The sequence below is a fragment of the Hemitrygon akajei genome, chromosome 6, assembly GCF_048418815.1.
Source record: "Hemitrygon akajei chromosome 6, sHemAka1.3, whole genome shotgun sequence".
Lineage (NCBI taxonomy): Eukaryota > Metazoa > Chordata > Chondrichthyes > Myliobatiformes > Dasyatidae > Hemitrygon > Hemitrygon akajei.
The window spans coordinates 185,011,288-185,028,854 of NC_133129.1; the positions used below are offsets into that span (position 1 = coordinate 185,011,288).

General features: G+C 47.3%; 1 protein-coding gene across 2 annotated transcripts in view; it reads left to right on the forward strand.

Annotated features, from left to right (window-relative positions):
- The first annotated feature begins 1,051 nt into the window (after positions 1–1,051).
- The window catches only part of LOC140729758 (polypeptide N-acetylgalactosaminyltransferase 18-like), a 98,761-nt gene continuing 82,245 nt past the window's right edge, over positions 1,052–17,567 (forward strand). For both annotated transcript variants that reach the window (XM_073049949.1, XM_073049950.1), the window contains exon 1: positions 1,052–1,514. In XM_073049949.1, coding sequence (XP_072906050.1) covers positions 1,301–1,514 — 214 coding nt within the window. In that variant the 5' untranslated portion in view covers positions 1,052–1,300. The remainder of the gene's footprint in view (positions 1,515–17,567) is intronic.

Genomic DNA, 17,567 nt, shown 5'->3' on the forward strand with positions numbered 1-17,567 from the left:
CCTCTCTCTCACAGAGAACGGAAACATGGACAATTCCTCTTTCTCACAGAGATCTGAAACATGGACAATTCCTCTCTCTCACAGAGAACGGAAACATGGACAATTCCTCTTTCTCACAGAGATCGGAAACATGGACAATTCCTCTCTCTCACAGAGATCGGAAACATGGACAATTCCTCTCTCTCACAGAGAACGGAAACATGGACAATTCCTCTCTCTCACAGAGAACGGAAACATGGACAATTCCTCTCTCTCACAGAGATCTGAAACATGGACAATTCCTCTCTCTCACAGAGAACGGAAACATGGACAATTCCTCTTTCTCACAGAGATCGGAAACATGGACAATTCCTCTCTCTCACAGAGAACGGAAACATGGACAATTCCTCTCTCTCACAGAGAACGGAAACATGGACAATTCCTCTCTCTCACAGAGAACGGAAACATGGACAATTCCTCTCTCTCACAGAGAACGGAAACATGGACAATTCCTCTTTCCTGTAGAGATCGGAAACATGGACAATTCCTCTCTCTCACAGAGATCGGAAACATGGACAATTCCTCTCTCTCACAGAGAACGGAAACATGGACAATTCCTCTCTCTCACAGAGAACGGAAACATGGACAATTCCTCTCTCTCACAGAGAACGGAAACATGGACAATTCCTCTCTCTCACAGAGAACGGAAACATGGACAATTCCTCTCTCTCACAGAGATCGGAAACATGGACAATTCCTCTCTCTCACAGAGAACGGAAACATGGACAATTCCTCTCTCTCACAGAGAACGGAAACATGGACAATTCCTCTCTCTCACAGAGAACGGAAAAGTGGACAATTCATCTCCGGTCGCACGGATCGGGCTGGTGTGAGAGAGTGGGAGGGGGAAAGGGAAGCGGGGTGAGAGAGGGAGTGGTGGAGAGCGAGGGTGGGGGTTTGAGGGAGAGAGGGGGGAAGGGGTTAGAGACAGGAGGGGAGAGAGAGGGAGGGACTAAGCGATGGAGAGAGACAGGAGGGGAATGAGGGGAAGGGGAGGGAGAGGGATGGAGCGAGAGAGGGCGCTCCCTCAGACCCACCCCCTCCCTAATGGCGCTCCCAGCACCCGGCGTGAGGAGCAATGCGCAGACGCCGCCAGTTCCGGACTGGGGTCGGTGGGGTGCCGCGGAATGGATGAACTTGGCCCGTAGATGGAGCTCGTTAACCGGCTGCCGAGCCGGAGAGACACCGGGCCCGGGAGCGCAGTCCCGCCCTGCAGCCGGGACGCGGGGGGCGGAGCGGCCGTATCGCCGGAGCCGGTGGCATGGCGCACCGCTGCAGGAAGGGCGGCTCGCTGCTGGGCAGCTGTGTGATTCTGGGCGCCCTCATCAACCTCCTGTGTCTCATCTACGTCGCCTGGGTCAGCAAGGCGCAGCCTCCCACGGCCGAGCGGCCACCGGGGCAGGAGGATAGCGAGAGCCGCCGGCTGCAGGACAGGCTGGAGCGGCTGGAGGTCCTGGTCCAGGAGCACCTGAAAGGTAAGAAGCTTGTTGGCAAGGATCACCCAGGCCATGCTCTCTTCTCGCTGCTGCCATCAGAAAGGAGGCACAGGAGCTTCAGGACCCGCACCACCAGGTTCAGGAACAGTTATTACCCCTCAGTCATCAGGCTCCTGAACCAGAGGGGAGAACTTCACTCACCCCAACACTGAACTGTTCCAACAACCTCTCTGGACTCACTCTCAAGGACTCTTCATCTCGTGTTCTTGATATTTATTGCTTATTTATTAATTATTATTTTTATTTCCGTTCTTCAGTATTTGCAGACTGGTTGTTTGTGCTGTTGGGTGCTGTCTCATTGATTCTGCGGTGAATGCCCGCAAGAAAATGATTTTCAGACTCGTACGTGGTGACATAAATGTACTTTGATGATAACTTTACACTTTGAGGTAATGGGTATAGCAAAAGGGATCTGGGAATCATAAAATAATATCCTGGTATCATCTACAAATGAGATGTTATGTTTAAGAGCGTGGTGGGAGCCTGGAACACATTGCCAGGGGTGGTGGTGGTGGAGGCAGATATGGTAATGGTGCTGAAGAAGTTATTGAACGTGCACGTGAATATGCAAGGATATAGATCTTGTATGAAAAGATTTAGTTTACTTTGCATTGTTTTCAGCACAGACCTGGTGAGCTGTAGGACCTGTTCCTGTTCTGGACTGTTGTATGTTCTATCGAGGTAATCAAATATATGTAGATTTACAGTCAGTACCCTCCTTATTGGCCACTCCTGGGGCCACTGAGTGCACATTTGTGGTCTTCTGCTGCTGTCGACCATCCACTTCAATGTCTGACATGTGCATTCAGAGATACTCTTCTCCACACCACTGTTGTAACACATGGTTATTTGATTTACTGTTGCCTTTCTGTCAGCTTGAACTCTGACCTCTCTCACTGGTGAGGTGTTTTGCCCACAGAACTGTCACTCACCGGATGTTTTTTGCACTATTCTCTCTAAACTCTCGCATGTGCATGAAAATCCCAGGGGATCAGCAGTTTCTGAGATACTCAAACCACCCCATCTGGCACCAACAGTCTTTTCACGGTCAAATTCACTTAGAGCACATTTTTTCCCCATTCTGAAATTTGGTCTGAACATCATCTGAACCTCTTTATCATGTCTGCATGCTTGTATGAGTTGCTGCCACATGATTGGCTGATTAGATATTTGCATTAATAAGCAGGTGTACTGGTGTACCTAATAAAGTGGCCACTGAATGTTATTACAGAGAAAATGTCTGCAGGGAGGCTAATAGCATGCAAACGCCATAACTGTGCAGATGAGGAGATAAAGAATTAATCTAACTCTGTGTTCAAATTTTTAATGACTGTTTCAGCTGCCTGTTGAAGAGAAAATTCCAGTAGTCATTACTCTCTGAGAGGAGATGTTTCTCTCATCATTGCCTTAAATGGATATTTGCTTTTTATGTATTTATGTTTTGTTAGACACAGAAGATAGAACAGTACAGATCATCTGCCCACAATATTCTGCTGACCTTGTAACCTACTCCAAGGTCAGTCTAATCCTTCCCACCCACAAAACCCTTCTTTCATCTGTTATCTATGTGCCGGGTGATGAGCTGTGCGAGAACAGGACCAATCAGGTGTGACCGTGGAAATGTGTGCATGGAGTCAGAGGAGGTAGCAGAGGTACTTAATGAATACTTTGCCATATTCGCCAGTGGAATGGACCTCAGCAATTGTGGGGATGGCTTACAGGAGACTGAAATGCTTGAGCGTATAGTCATTAAGAAAGAGGATGTGCTGGATCTTTTGAAAGGTATTAAGTTAGATAAGTTGCCAGGACCAGACAAGATGTGCCCCAGGCTACTGTGGGAAGCAAGGGAGGAAATTGCTGAGTCTCTGGCGATGATCTTTGCATTTTCAATAGGGAAGGGAGTACCAGAGGATTGGAAGGTTGCAAATGTTGTTCCCTTGTTCAAGAAAGGGAGTAGAGATAACCCAGGAAATAATCGACCAGTGAATCTTTCTTCAGTGGTGGGCAATTTGTTGGAGAAGATCCTGAGAGGCAGGATTTATGAGCATTTGGAGAGACATAATATAATTAGGGATAGTCAGCATGGCTTTGTCAAAGGCAGGTTGTGCCTTATGAGCCTAATTGAATTTTTTGAAGATGTGACTAAACACATTGATAAAGGAAGAACAGTAGATGTAGTGTATATGGATTTCAGCAAGGCATTTGATAAGGCACCCCATGCAAGGCTTATTGAAAAAGTAAGGAGGCATGCGATCCAAGGAGACCTTTCTTTATGGATCCAGAATTGGCTTGATCAGAGAAGGCAGAGAGTAGTTGTAGACGGGTCATATTCTTCATGGAGGTTGGTGACCAGTGGTGTTCCACAGGGATTTGTTCTGGGACCCCTTCTCTTTGTGATTTTTATAAATGAACTGGATGAGGAAGTGGAGGGATGGGTTAGTAAGTCTGCTGATGACACAAAGGTTGGAGGTGTTGTGGATAGTGTGGAGGGCTGTCAGAGGTTACAGCGTGACATTGATAGGATGCAAAACTGGGCTGAGAAGTGGCAGGTGGAGTTCAACCCAGATAAGTGTGAAGTGGTTAATTTTGGAGACAGGATATAATAATAATGGTAAGACTCTTGGCAGTGTGGAGGATCTGTGAGATCTTGGAGTCTGTGTCCATAGGGCACTCAAAGCTGCTGAGCGTGTTGACAGTGTTGTTAAGAAGGTGTATGGTGTGATGGCTGTCATCAATCAATCAGCCATGGAACTGAGTTCAAGAATCGTGAGGTAATGTTAAAGCTATATAAGATCTTAGACTCCACTTGGAGTACTGTGCTCAGTTCTGGTCACCTCACTACATGAAGGATATGGAAACTATAGAAAGGGTGCAGAGGAGAATTACAAGGATGCAGCCTGGATTGGGGAGCATGCCTTATGAGAATAGGTTGAATGAACTCAGCCTTTTCTCCTTGGAGCGAAGGAGGATGAGAGGTGACCTGATAGAGGTGTACAAGATGATGAGAGGCATTGATTGTGTGGATAGTCAGAGGCTTTTCCCCAGGGCTGACATGGCTATCATGAGGGGCATAGTTTTAAGATGCTTGGAAGTAGGTACAGGCGGGATGTCGGGTAAGTTTTTCACTCGGAGTGGTGAGTGTGTGCAATAGGGAAATTCTAGGCAGCTTCTGGAGTAGGTTACGTGGCCAGCACAACATTGTGGGCTGAAGGGCCTGTAGTGTGTGTTCTATATTCCATTGTGTCTCTGAAGCGCCCCTGATGTGCCTGCCAATACCACTGTCCTGGCCGTGCATTGCACACACCCACACTCTGTGTGGTGAGTCTTACCGTGATGTCCTCTTGTGTGAGACTTTCCTTCTGGTGGAAGCATGTCAGAATCTCCCTGTCATGGTCTCTTTGTGTGTTGTGTTTCAATCAGATCTCTCCTCGGTGCCTTTGTAAACCAAAGTGAGGCAGTCCTCTCATTCCAGACCTTGTCTAAGTGAATCTTTTGCAGGCTCACTCTGCCAGCATATCCTCCCTTGAACAAAGGGACCAAAGCTATGTGTGATACCTGATGCCCCGTTCCTGTAAATCAGGGGTTGCGACCTTTTGTATGCAAGCGACTGCTACCATTGCCCAAGGGGTCCATGAACCACAGACTGGGAACCTGTGCTCTGAACTCCTGTCGTTAACTCAACACTGCAGCACAATATTGTTGTGCCAATCATTTAACCTACTCCAAGATCAATCTAACCCTTCCCTCCTGCACAGCCCTCTCTGAAATGTCCCTAATGCATCTGCCTCCAGGGAGATTCATTCTGGTTTGTGGATTCATTCTCCCACAAAGGAATTTGAATTTGAATTTACTTAAATCCTACATCCATCCCACAATGTGAGGGAGTAAAAATCTTTGTGTTACGACTCCGTTGCAACGTACAGTCGTGTGAATTTATAAGTCTAATGGCTTGTAGAAAGAAGCTGTCCCATAGCCTATCGGTCCTGGCTTTAATGCTGTGGCACCATTTTCCAGACGGAAGCAGCTGAAACAGTTTATGGTTGGGGTGACTGGTGGCCCTGATGATCTCCCAGGCCTTCTCTCTGCACCTGCTGCTGTAAATGTCCTCATTGGAGGGAAGTTCACATCCACAGATGCACTGCACTCTCTGCAGTGCCCGGCAATCAAGGTTATGCAGTTCCCATACCAGGCGGTGATACAGACAGTCAGGATGCTCAGTGGGGCCCCTGTAGAAGGTTGTGAGGATCTGGGGGCCCATGCCGAACTCCTTCAGTCACCTGAGGTGGAAGAGATGCTGTTGTGGTTTGTTTGGCATAAAGCCGGTGTGTACAGTCCAGGTGAGATCTTTAGTGATGAGTGTACTGAGGAAACTACTCACCTTCACAACTGCAGACCCATTGATGTTGATCAGGTCGAGCCTGTCTCTGTTCCTCCTGTAATCCACAATCAGCTCTTTTGTTTTTTGGACACGGAGGGAATGTTATCCTGGCACCGCTGTGTCAGGGTGTCAACCTCTCCTCTGTAGGCTGTCTCATCACCGCTAGAAATAAGGCCGATCAATGTTGTGTCATCTGTGAATTTGATCAGCAGATTGGAGCTTTGTGTGGCCGCACAGTCGTGGGTGTTAAGGGAGTAGAGAAGGGGACTCAGGACACAACCCTGGGGGGCACCTGTGTTGAGGGTCAGAGTTGAGGGAGCCCATCCTCATCACCTGTCCGCGATCCAATAGGAAGTCCAGGATCCAGCTACACAAGGTGGGGTGCAGGCCGAGGTCTCTGAGCTTCCTGGGAAGTCTGGAGGGAATTATGGTGTTGAATGCTGAACTGTAGTCCAGGAACAGCATTCTAATGTATGCATCCCTCTTCTTCAGGAGAGTCAGGACAGTGTGTAGTGCTGTGGCTATGGCATCATCGCTAGACCAGTTCTGTCAGTAGGCGAATTGTAGGGGTCCAGTGTGAGTGGCAGCATGTTGCAGATGTAATCTCAAAGCATTTGCTTATAATTGAGGGAGTACGACAGGGCTCCAATTGTTCAGGCAAACTACCTTGGATTTCTTTCGTACAGGAACAACAATGGATGATTTGAAACAGGAGGGCACTACACACTGGGACTGGGAGGGATTAAAAATGTCCATAAACACACCAGGCAGCTGATCCACACACTCTTTGAGGACACTCCGTGGTAACATCCTCTCTACGTTCATTCCATCGAGACCTCTTAGGATTTAATATGCTTCCATCAAATTCCCTGTTTTCCAAACTCGGATAAAATCCCAAGCTTTCCTTGGGAGTTAGTCCATTCATTTTCATCCATTAGCCTTCACTAAGCAGTTCCTGTTGAATTTTAAGACCATCAGACCATAAGACATAGGAGTTGGCGATGATAAGACACAGTGGTGCCAGGATAACAACCTCTCCCTCCGTGTCCAAAGAACATAAGACATAAGACTAGGCCATTCAGCCCATCGAGTCTGCTCTGCCATTCTATCATGGCTGATCCCGGATCCCACTCCATTCCATATCCCTGCCTTCTTGACATATCCTTTGATGCCCTGACTGGTCAGGAAACGATCAACTTCCACCTTAACTAAACCTATGGACTTAGCCTCCACTGCAGTTTGTGGCAGAGGATTTCACAGATTCACTACTCTCTGGCTAAAAAAAAAATTCCTCCTTACCTCTGTTCTTAAAGTGTCACCCCTGAATTTTGAGGCTGTGCCCTCTAGTTCTGGACACCCCCACCATAGGAAACATCCTCTCCACATCCACCCTACCTAGTCCTTTCAACATTCGGTAGGTTTCAATGAGATCCTCCCAAGTTCTTCTCAATTCCAGTGAGTACAGGCCCAAAGCTGCCAAATGATCCTCATATGTTAACTCCTTCATTTCTAAGATAATCTTCATGAACCTCATCCGGACTCTCCAATGACAACACATCCTTTCTGCAATATGAGGCCCAAAACTGTTGACAATACTCCAAGTATGGCTTGACTAGTATCTTATAAAGGCTCAACCTTATCTCCTTGCTTTTATATTCAATTCCCCTTGAAATAAATGCCAAATCTGTAAATTAACCTTCTGGGAGTCTTGCACGAGGACTCCTAAGTCCCTCTGCACCTCTGATGTTTGAACTTTCTCCCATTTAGATAATAGTCCGCACTGTTTTTCCTTTTACCAAAATGCATTATCATACATTTCCCAACACTGTATTCCATCCGCCACTTTTTTGCCCATTCTTCCAATTTATCTAAGTCCTGCTGCAATCACATTACTTCCTCAGCACTACCTACCCCTCCACCTATCTTCATATCATCTGCAAACTTTGCCACAAAGCCAGACAAACAATTTGAAAAGTAGTGGGCCTAATACTGACCTCTGAGGAACACTAGTCACTGGCAGCCAACCAGAAAAGGCCCCTTTATTCCCATTCGCTGTCTCCTGCCAGTATCTTTCCTGTAATGCCATGGGATTTTATCACGTTAAGCAGCCTCATGTGTGGCACCTTGTCAAATGCCTTCTGAAAATCCAATTAATTGAAATCCACTGCCTCTCCCCTGTCCGCCCTGCTTGTTACTTCCCCAAAGAACTCTTAACAGATTTGTCAGGTACAATTTCCCTTTACAGAAACCATGCTGACTGACTTATTTTATCATTAGTCTCCAAGTACCTCAAAATCTCGTCCTTAGTAATAGACTCCAACATTTTCCCAACCACTGAGGTTAGGCTAATTGGCCTATAATTTCCTTTCTTTTGCCTTCCTCCCTTCTTAAAGAGTGGAGTGACATTTGCAATCTTCCAGTCCTCCTGGACCATGCTAGAATCAAGTGATTCTTGAAAGGTCATGACCAATGCATCCGTTATCTCTTCAGCAAACTCTCTCAGGACTCTGGGATGTCGTCCATCTGGTCCAGGTGACTTATCCATCTTAACACCTTTGAATTTGCCTAGCACTTTTTCCTTTGTAATAGGAATGGCACTCACTGCTGCTCCCTGACACTCACGGACCTCTGGCACACTACTAGTGTCTTCCACAGTGAAGACCGATGCAAAGTATCCATTTTCATCTGCCATTTCTTTGTCTCCCATTACTACCTCACCAGCATCATTTTCCAGTGGTCCAATATCATATCTCACCTCCATATCACTCTTTATAAAACTGAAAAATCTTTTGGTATCTTGCTTTATATTATTGGCTAGGCTGCCCTTATATTTCATCTTTTCCTGTCTTATGGCTCTTTTAGTTGCCATTTGTGGATTTTAAAAGCTTCCCAATCATCCAACCTCCCACTCACTTTTGCTACCTTATATGACCTTTCCTTGGCCTTTATGCAGTCCTCAACTTCCTTTGTCAGCCACAGTTGCCTATACCTGCCATTTGAGAACTATTCCCTCAGTGAGACATACCTATCCTGCACCTTGTAACTATTCCCAAATACTTCAAACCATCTCAGCTTTGCTCTACCATCACCCCTGCCAGTATCCTCCTCCAGTCCACCTGGGCAAGCTCCTCTCTCATGCCTCTGTACTTCCCTTTATTCCATTGCGATACTGATACAAGTGAGTTATGCTTCTCCCTCTCAGATTGCAGTATGAATTCAATCATGTGATGATCACTGCCTCCTAAGGCTTCCTTCACATTAAGCTCCGGGTTATTTCAAAACACCCATCCTCAGAAGGCCTTTCTCCAAGTAGGCTCAAGCACGAGCTGCTTTAAAAAGCCATCTCATAGGCATTCGTCAAATTCCCTCTCTTAACATCTGACTCCAACCTGATTTTCCCAATCCTCTTGCATATTGAAGTCCCCCATTATAATTGTGACATTACCTTTATTACCTGCCTTTTCCAGCTCACTTTGCAATCTCAACTCCACATCTTGGCTACTATTTGGAGGCCCATATATGATTTCCATAATGGTTTTTTTTACCCTTGCAATTTCTTAACTCCACCCACAAAGATTCAACATTCTCTGCCCTCTGTCGCCTCTTTCTAAAGATGTCATTCCATCTCTTTCCAACAGAGCCACATCACCACCCATGCCTTCCTGCCTGTCCTTTCGATACAAAGAATGACCTTTGATATTAAGCTCCCAGCTATGGCCTGCCTTCAGCCACGACTCAGTGATGCCCACAACATCATACCAACTAATCTCTAATAGCACCACGAGTTCATCCCCTTTATTCCAAATGCTACACGTATTTAAATACAGCACCTTCAGTCCTGCACTCTTCGCTCTTTTGAATTTTGCATTGTGGCACAATTTAACTCATTGCTCTATCTGCATTTGTACTCAGTCATTGGCTTGTCCTTTCATACATTCATATTACACGCATTATCTTCTTGTAAACCTGCTGGCTCATTCTCAGCTCCATCATCCTGTGGTTCCAAACCCACTGAACTGAATCAATTCCGCAAGTTGAACGTATTTAGGGCCGTAATGAGAGTGGCGGGCAGTGGGATTGACTGGAGAGTGGTCTTACGCAGAGCTAGAACAGGCTAGATCAGGGGTTACTGAACCCTTGTTTAATGGTAATTGAACCACCAATGGGATAACAGGCTAGATCAGGGGTTACTGAACCCTTGTTTAATGGTAATTGAATGTTTAATTGAACCACCAATGGGATAAAAGAAGTCAGAACCCTTGGGCTAGATGGATGTGTAGAAGCAGCATAACGGGTTGCAGCCTGGATTAGAGGGTGTGTATCATAACGAGAAGTTTAATAAATCTATTGGGGTGCTGACGGGCAAAGTTTCTGCAAATTAGAACAAACTACCCGGGGCAGTGGATGGGGCAGATTCACTGAGAACACTGAAGAGGCATTTGGGCAGGTACATGAATTGGAAAAGTTTATGAAGGCAAAGATTAGTTGTATTTGTCACGTGTACGTTGAACTATGTCACTTGTGTCAGTGACCAACACAGTCCAAGGATATGCTATGGGCAGTTCACAAGTGTGCCGCCGTGCTTCCGACACCAACATGGTATGCCCACAACCTAGTGACCGGCACATCTGTGGGGTATCGGAGGAAACCCAGGGAGAACATGCAAACTCCTTGGAGACAAGTGAACGCTGATTACCTACCTATGGCACTGTAAAGCATTGTGCTAATCGCTACGCTACCTCAGAGGGATGAAGGTCAGAAGCTGGTAAATGGAACTAGCCTGGAGGGACATCTTGCTCAGCATGGGCCAGTAGAGCCAAAGGGCCTGTCCTGTGCTGAATAAGACCATCAGATATGGGAGTAGAATTAGGCCATTTGGCTCATCAAGTCTGCTCCTCTATTCCATCATGGCTGGTTTATTATCCTTCTCAAACCCATTCTCCTGCCTTCTCCCCACAACCTTTCACACACAGACCAATCAAGAACATATCAAACTGCACTTTAAACATACTCAATGAATTCCACAGATTCACTATCCACTGGCTAAAGAAATTCCTCCTCAACTCTGTTCTAAAGGGCTACCCCCTATTTTGAGGCTGTGCCCTCTGGTCCTCGTCTCTCTCGCCACAGGAAACTTCCTCTCCACATCCATTCTGCATGATTCCAACAATCTGCTCCTTTGATGGACTTCAAGAAACAGGACAATTTGCCAGTCAGGGCCAGAGTGTGATATTGGCTGTGAAGAAGGTATTTATTAAGGACAACGAGAGGTTTAGGATTTGTTTATTTAAAGATACAGCAAGGAATGGACCCTTCGAGCCGCACTGCCCGGCTACTCCTGATTTAACCCCAGGGTTGTAAATTCTCCTGTGCCTCTAATCACAGGACAATTCACAATGAACAATGAATCTACTGCCTGCTACGCTTTTGACTGTGTGATGAAACTGGAGTCCCCAGAGGAAGGCCACTTGTTCCACATGGAGGATGTATGGACGACATTAGACTTGAACTCGGAACGCCAGCGCTGGAGCTGTAACAGTGTCACGCTAACGCTGGCGCCCTCTTTGTGTTCTGATTCTTTCAATCTGCTTCACAGTAAACCTTTGACAGACGGAGAGGGGAATCTCAGAATCCACACAGGTGGCTGCATCATAAACCAGAATAGACGATCAACAAAGTGATCTCTAACACAGAGGAGGAAGGAAGTCTGGAGGAGTAAAAGGCATGAGGTTGCCCAGCAGACAAGGTGACGGGGAATCCTCAGGAATTCTACAGATATGTTTAGAGCAAAAGGATTACAAGGGACAAAATTGGTCCTCTGGAAGATCCAGTGGTGTTCCACGCATGGAGCCAAAACGGGGGGGGGGGGGGGTATCATTAATTTTTTACTTCTGTATGTACTCAGGAGATGGACACCGTCTACAGACGTGAGGCAGAGCCACTTTCACTTCACTTCACTTCACTTCACCTCACACAAATGCCGGAGCAACTCAGTCAGCCAGGCTACAGTCAACGTTTCGGGCTGAGACCGGGCAAAAACATTGAGGAGTCAGAGTAAAAGGGTGGGGGGAGCGGAGGGATAGGTGAAACCACAGTGGGTGTGGGAGCAGGAGTGCTGAAGTCAGGAGCTGGGAAGTTGATGGGTGGAAGAGATACAGGGCTGGAGAAGGGGGAATCATTAGAGGACAGAAGGCCATGGAGGGGGGAGGAGCACCAGAGGGAGGTGCTGGGCAGGCAAGGAGATGAGGTGAGAGAGGAAAAGGGGATGGTGAAGGGTGGGTGGGGGCATTACTGGAAGTTTGACAAATCGATGTTCATGCCATCAGTTTGGAGGCTACCCAGATGGAATACAAGGTGTTGTTCCTCCAACCTGAGTGTGGCCTCATCGCGACAGTAGAGGATGCAATGGATAGATATATGGGAATGGGAAGTGGAATTAAAATGGGTGGCCACTGGGAGATCCCTTTACCGATATACACTGAGAGCACTGGATAGGTAGATGACTCCAACAACTCACAGATGAAGAGTTGCCTTATCTGGAAGGACTGTGTGGGGCTCTGAATGGTGGTGAGGGAGGAGGTGTAGGGGCAGGTGTAGCACTTGTTCCGCTTGCAAGGACAAATGCCAGGAGGGAGATCAGTGGGGCAGGACGAATAGACAAGGGAGTTGCGTAGCGAGCGATCCCTGCAGAAAGTAGGGGGGAGGGAAGGGTGTGCTGGGTGGTGGAAGTCACGGAGAATTATGTGCTGGACGCAGAGTCTGGTGGGGTGGTAGGTTAAGATATGAGGAACCCTAATCCTGATAGCATGGCTACCATGCTGTGTTGTTTTTATGTAGTTCAGTGTAGTTTTTGTATTGTTTCATGTAGCACCATGGTCCTGAAAAATGTCTCATTTTTACTGTGTACTGTACTGTTCCAGCAGTTGTGGTCGAAATGACCACAACTCAACTCAACTCAAATGACTTGAGTTGATGGTGGGAGGATGGGGTAAGAGCAGACATGCGTGAGAGTAGAAGAGATGCGATTGAGGGCGGTGGAAGGGAATCCTTTTGAAGAAGGAGGACATCTCCTTTGCTCTGGAATGAAAAGCCTCATTCTGAGAGCAGATGCGGCAGAGACGGAGGAACTGACAGAAGCTGACTCTCTCCAGATTAGAGGAGGAGGTGTTTGCTGTCATGATGCAAATTAGGGTGGATAAATCCACAGGGCCTGACAAGGTGTTCTCACAGACCATGCGGGAGGGATTGGAGAGATTGCAGGGGCCCTAGCAGAGATGTTTAAATCATCCTTAGTACCAGATGAGCCACCGGAGGATTGGAGCATAGCGAAGAAAGGCTCTAAAAATAAACCAGGAAACTATAGGCTGGTGAGCCTGACATCAGTATTGGGAATGTTATTGGAATGTATTCTAAGGGACCAGATATATGACTATTTGAATAGCCAGAGACTGATTAGGGATGGGCAGCATGGCTTTGTGCGTAGAATGTCTTGACTACTCACTCTTGTGGAGTTTTTTGAGAAAGTTACCAGGAAAGTTGAAGGCAAGACAGTGGATGTTGACATGGATTTGACAAGGTCCCTCATGGGTGGTTTAGTTGCTTGGCATTTATTATGAGGTAGTAAATTAACTTTGTGGGAAAAGCCAGAGAGTGGTTGTAGGTGGTTACCTCTGTGACTGGACGTCTGTGACTAGTGTTGTGTCGCAAGGATCGGTGGTTGTTGTTCGCCACATCTGGATGATTATGTGGTTAACTGGATCAGCAAATTTGCGGATGACACCAAGATTGGGGGAATAGCGGACAGCAAGGAAATCTATCAGAATTTGAATCAGGATGTGGACCAGCTGGAAAAATGGCAGCTGGAATTTAATGCATCAAGTGGGAGGTGTTGCACTTCGGAAGGACCAATCAGGTAGGTCTTACACAGTGAACGGTCGGGCACTGAGGAGTCGGGTAGAACAAAGGGATCTGGCAATGTAGGTCCATAATTCATTGAAAGTGACATCGCAGGTGGATAGCTTCTGGCACATTGGCCTTCACAAATCAAAGAGTGCGGGAGATGGGATGACATGTTGAAGTTGTATAAGATGTTGGTGAGGCCTAATTTGGAGTACTGTGTGCAGTTTTGGTCAGCTACCCACAGGAATGTAAAAAGGTTGAAAGAGTACGGAGAAAATTTATAAGGATGTTGCCAGGTCTGAAGGACCTGAGTTACAAGAAAAAATTGAATGGGTTAGGACTGTATTCTTTAGAATGTAGAAGATTAGGGGGAGATTATATAAGGAATATACTCAGGATAAATACAAGCAGGCTTTTTCTACTGGGGTTGGGTTGACCAACAATTAGAGGTCATGGGTTAAGGGTGAAAAGTGAGGTTTAAGGGGAACATGAGGGGAAACTTTTTCACTCAGAGGGTTGTGAGAATGTGAATCTAGCTGTCAGCACAAGTGGTGCACGCGAACTCGATTTCAACGTTTAAGTGATGTTTGGATTGGTATTTGGATGGGGGTACCGAGGCTATGGTCCCGGTGCAGGTCGATGGGACTAGGCAGTTTAAATGCTGAGCCACAGATAAGATGGGCCGAAGGGCCTTGCTTTGCTGTATTTTTCTATGATTCTATGAAGGTAATTCTCATGGGTTTATGAAAATCGGACAAGTAATTAGTGACAGTGTAACCTGATCAGGTTGGGGGCTGTAAGCAGTGAGGGAGAGGGGTCCCAGTCACCGGTCTGGATGGTGTGTCCCGATCCTGTGGGGTGTGAGGGAGAGGGGTCCCAGTCACCGGTCTGGATGGTGTGTCCCGATCCTGTGGGGTGTGAGGGAGAGGGGTCCCAGTCACCGGTCCGGATGGTGTGTCCCAATCCTGTGGGATGTGAGGGAGAGGGGTCCCAGTCACCGGTCCGGATGGTGTGTCCCGATCCTGTGGGGTGTGAGGGAGAGGGGTCCCAGTCACCGGTCCGGATGGTGTGTCCCGATCCTGTGGGTTGTGATGCCGGGCGTGGGTTGTGAGGGAGAGGGGTCCCAGTCACCGGTCTGGATGGTGTGTCCCGATCCTGTGGGGTGTGAGGGAGAGGGGTCCCAGTCACCGGTCCGGATGGTGTGTCCCGATCCTGTGGGGTGTGAGGGAGAGGGGTCCCAGTCACCGGTCTGGATGGTGTGTCCCAATCCTTTGAGTTGCGATGCCGGGCGTGGGGTGTGAGGGAGAGGGCTCCCAGTCTACCGGTCTGGATGATCTATTACTCTTCATTCAGTGATTTACTCATGATTATTATGGGCATATCCCACTGTTCTGGAATTCAAGGTGTGATCTGCTGGGAAATGAGTTTGGATGCTCTCTAGGTTTCATTGTGAGTAACACAGAGATTATTTGCCATTTGGCCCTTTGGAATTATGGTAGCACATAGCAGAGCAATCCCATCGTTCCTTTTTCCCTTCTCCTTATTTCTTGAACATAGAAGACAGAACACTACTGCACAGTACAGGCCCTTCGGCCCACAATGTTGTGCTGAATTTGCTCTTAAGATCAATCTCACGTTTCCCTCCCACAGAGCCCTCCATTTTTCTGTTGTCCATGTGCCTATCCCAGGGTGTCTGAAATGTCCCTGATGTCTCTGCCTTTATCACCACCTCTGGTAAGGTGTTCCACACACCCGCCACTCTCTGTGTATAAAAAAAACAACAACAATGACCTACCATGGAGTTGATGTGCCCCTGTACTTTCCTGCAAAACTTTAAGTGGATGTCCCCTGGGGAAAAGGTGTTGCCTGTCCATTCTGTTAATTTCACAGTAGAAGTGCCACGTTCGCTCCACCATGTTCTATGCCTCGCCTACTCACATGAGGGGAGATTCACAGTGGCCACACCTTTGGGATGTCGGACGGAACCGGAAGATCCGGGGGGTCTGGGTGGTGGGGAGAACCCGCTGGCAAACTGCAAAGCAAGAACAGTAGTGACCATCTGCCACGCAAGCGTAGTGACTCACACAATGCTATCATAGCTCGGGCATCAAGAGTTTAGAGTTGAACTCTGACATCGTCCGTAAGAAGTTTGCACCTCCTCCTCGTGGAATGCACGTCTCCTGTGGTTTCCTTTCACAGTCCGAAGAGCTTCAGGACAGCTCAGATGGTCATTGTAAATAGTTAAACAGCTGGGTTGCTGCCCGGTGTGTCTCTGAGTCTGTTCTGTGCTTTGTCTCCAAATAAATAAATGGGGCAGGTTGTGATCGAAGCCGGGTCATTGGAGCTGCGAATCAGTGATGCTAACCCGTGCGTCAACCCGGTTACCCTTAACATTCCTCACTGTCCCAGACAGGTTGCTGCACGTCGATGGGAGGGGATCAGGCACGGCAGGAATCTCGCGTTTCTCTAGGAGGATCCAGATGAAAGGTGGCTGTCATCCAGGCATCCGACTGGTCATAGCCTCGAGAGAAATGCAGAGTGAGGCACGGCAGGACTTGCAATGGTTGTCAAAGGCACACCGACCCGCAGGAAGTGCACCCATCTCACTTCTTTAACCCGGGGGTGAAAGTTCAAAGTAAATTCATTATCAATGTACATGTTTGTTAACCCTGAGATTCCTTTCCTTGTGGGTATTCACGGGAAATATAAAGAAAAACAATAGAATCTACAAAAAAAACTACATGTAAACAAAGACTGACAAACAGCCAATGAGCAAAAGAAGAATATATGTGCAAATAAAAAATAATATTGAGACCGTGAGTTGTGTGAGTCCATAGGTTGTGGAATCAGTTCAATGATGAGGTGAGTGAAGTTATCCGCACTGGTTCAAGAGCCTGATGGTTGAGGGGTAATAACTGCTCCTGAACCTGGTGGTGTGAGTCCTGAGGCTCCTTCCCGATGGTGGCATTGATAGGAGAGCATGGCCTGGGTGGTGGGGGATACTGCTTTCTTGTGGCAGTGCTCTTCGTGGGTGTGCTCAGCTGGTGTTTGGGGTGGGTCTTCATCTGTGACTGGAATGGAGGGCTTTGTAATTTTACAAATGTGAAGCCTCCAAACCATACATAGACGTTGTACCTCCTGTAGAGTACCCCTCTCTAATCCCTCTGCAAACCGATTGAAGTTAACCAGTTAATCACCTGCCACCACTGAAGTGTTGTCACTAGTTCAGCAATCTGTCTACTGTTTACCTGTACTGCACTCTACTTGCATTTTGAATGGTATTTTGTCAACGTATTTACGGTAACATTTTGTTTTCTGTGCTGTGTGTGAAATATTGTTTCCTGGGTTCTCTGTAGTCCAGAGGAACAGGGTTTTGTTTGGTGGTGTATGTACGGTAAAGTCAGATGACAATAAGCTTGAACTTGAAGTAGAGTGTTTTGTGTTTGTAATTGCTGAGTTTAGTCAGAGTTTGTTCTTCTCAGGGAGCATCAGCAATCAGAGACAAGAGAGATTCTGTAGATGCTGGAATCCCAGAGCAACACACACAAAATGCTGGAGGAACTCAGCAACTATGGAGGGGAATAAGGAGTTGACATTCCAGGCTGAGACCCCTCATCAGGACTGGAAAGGGGGAGGAAAGGACCCAGACAAAAAGGTGGGGAGGGGTTGGAGTACGTGACAGAAGGGGATAGGTGAAGCCTGGTGGGTGGGGGGGGTGAGATGAAATGAGAAGCTGGGAGGGGATAGGTGGAAGA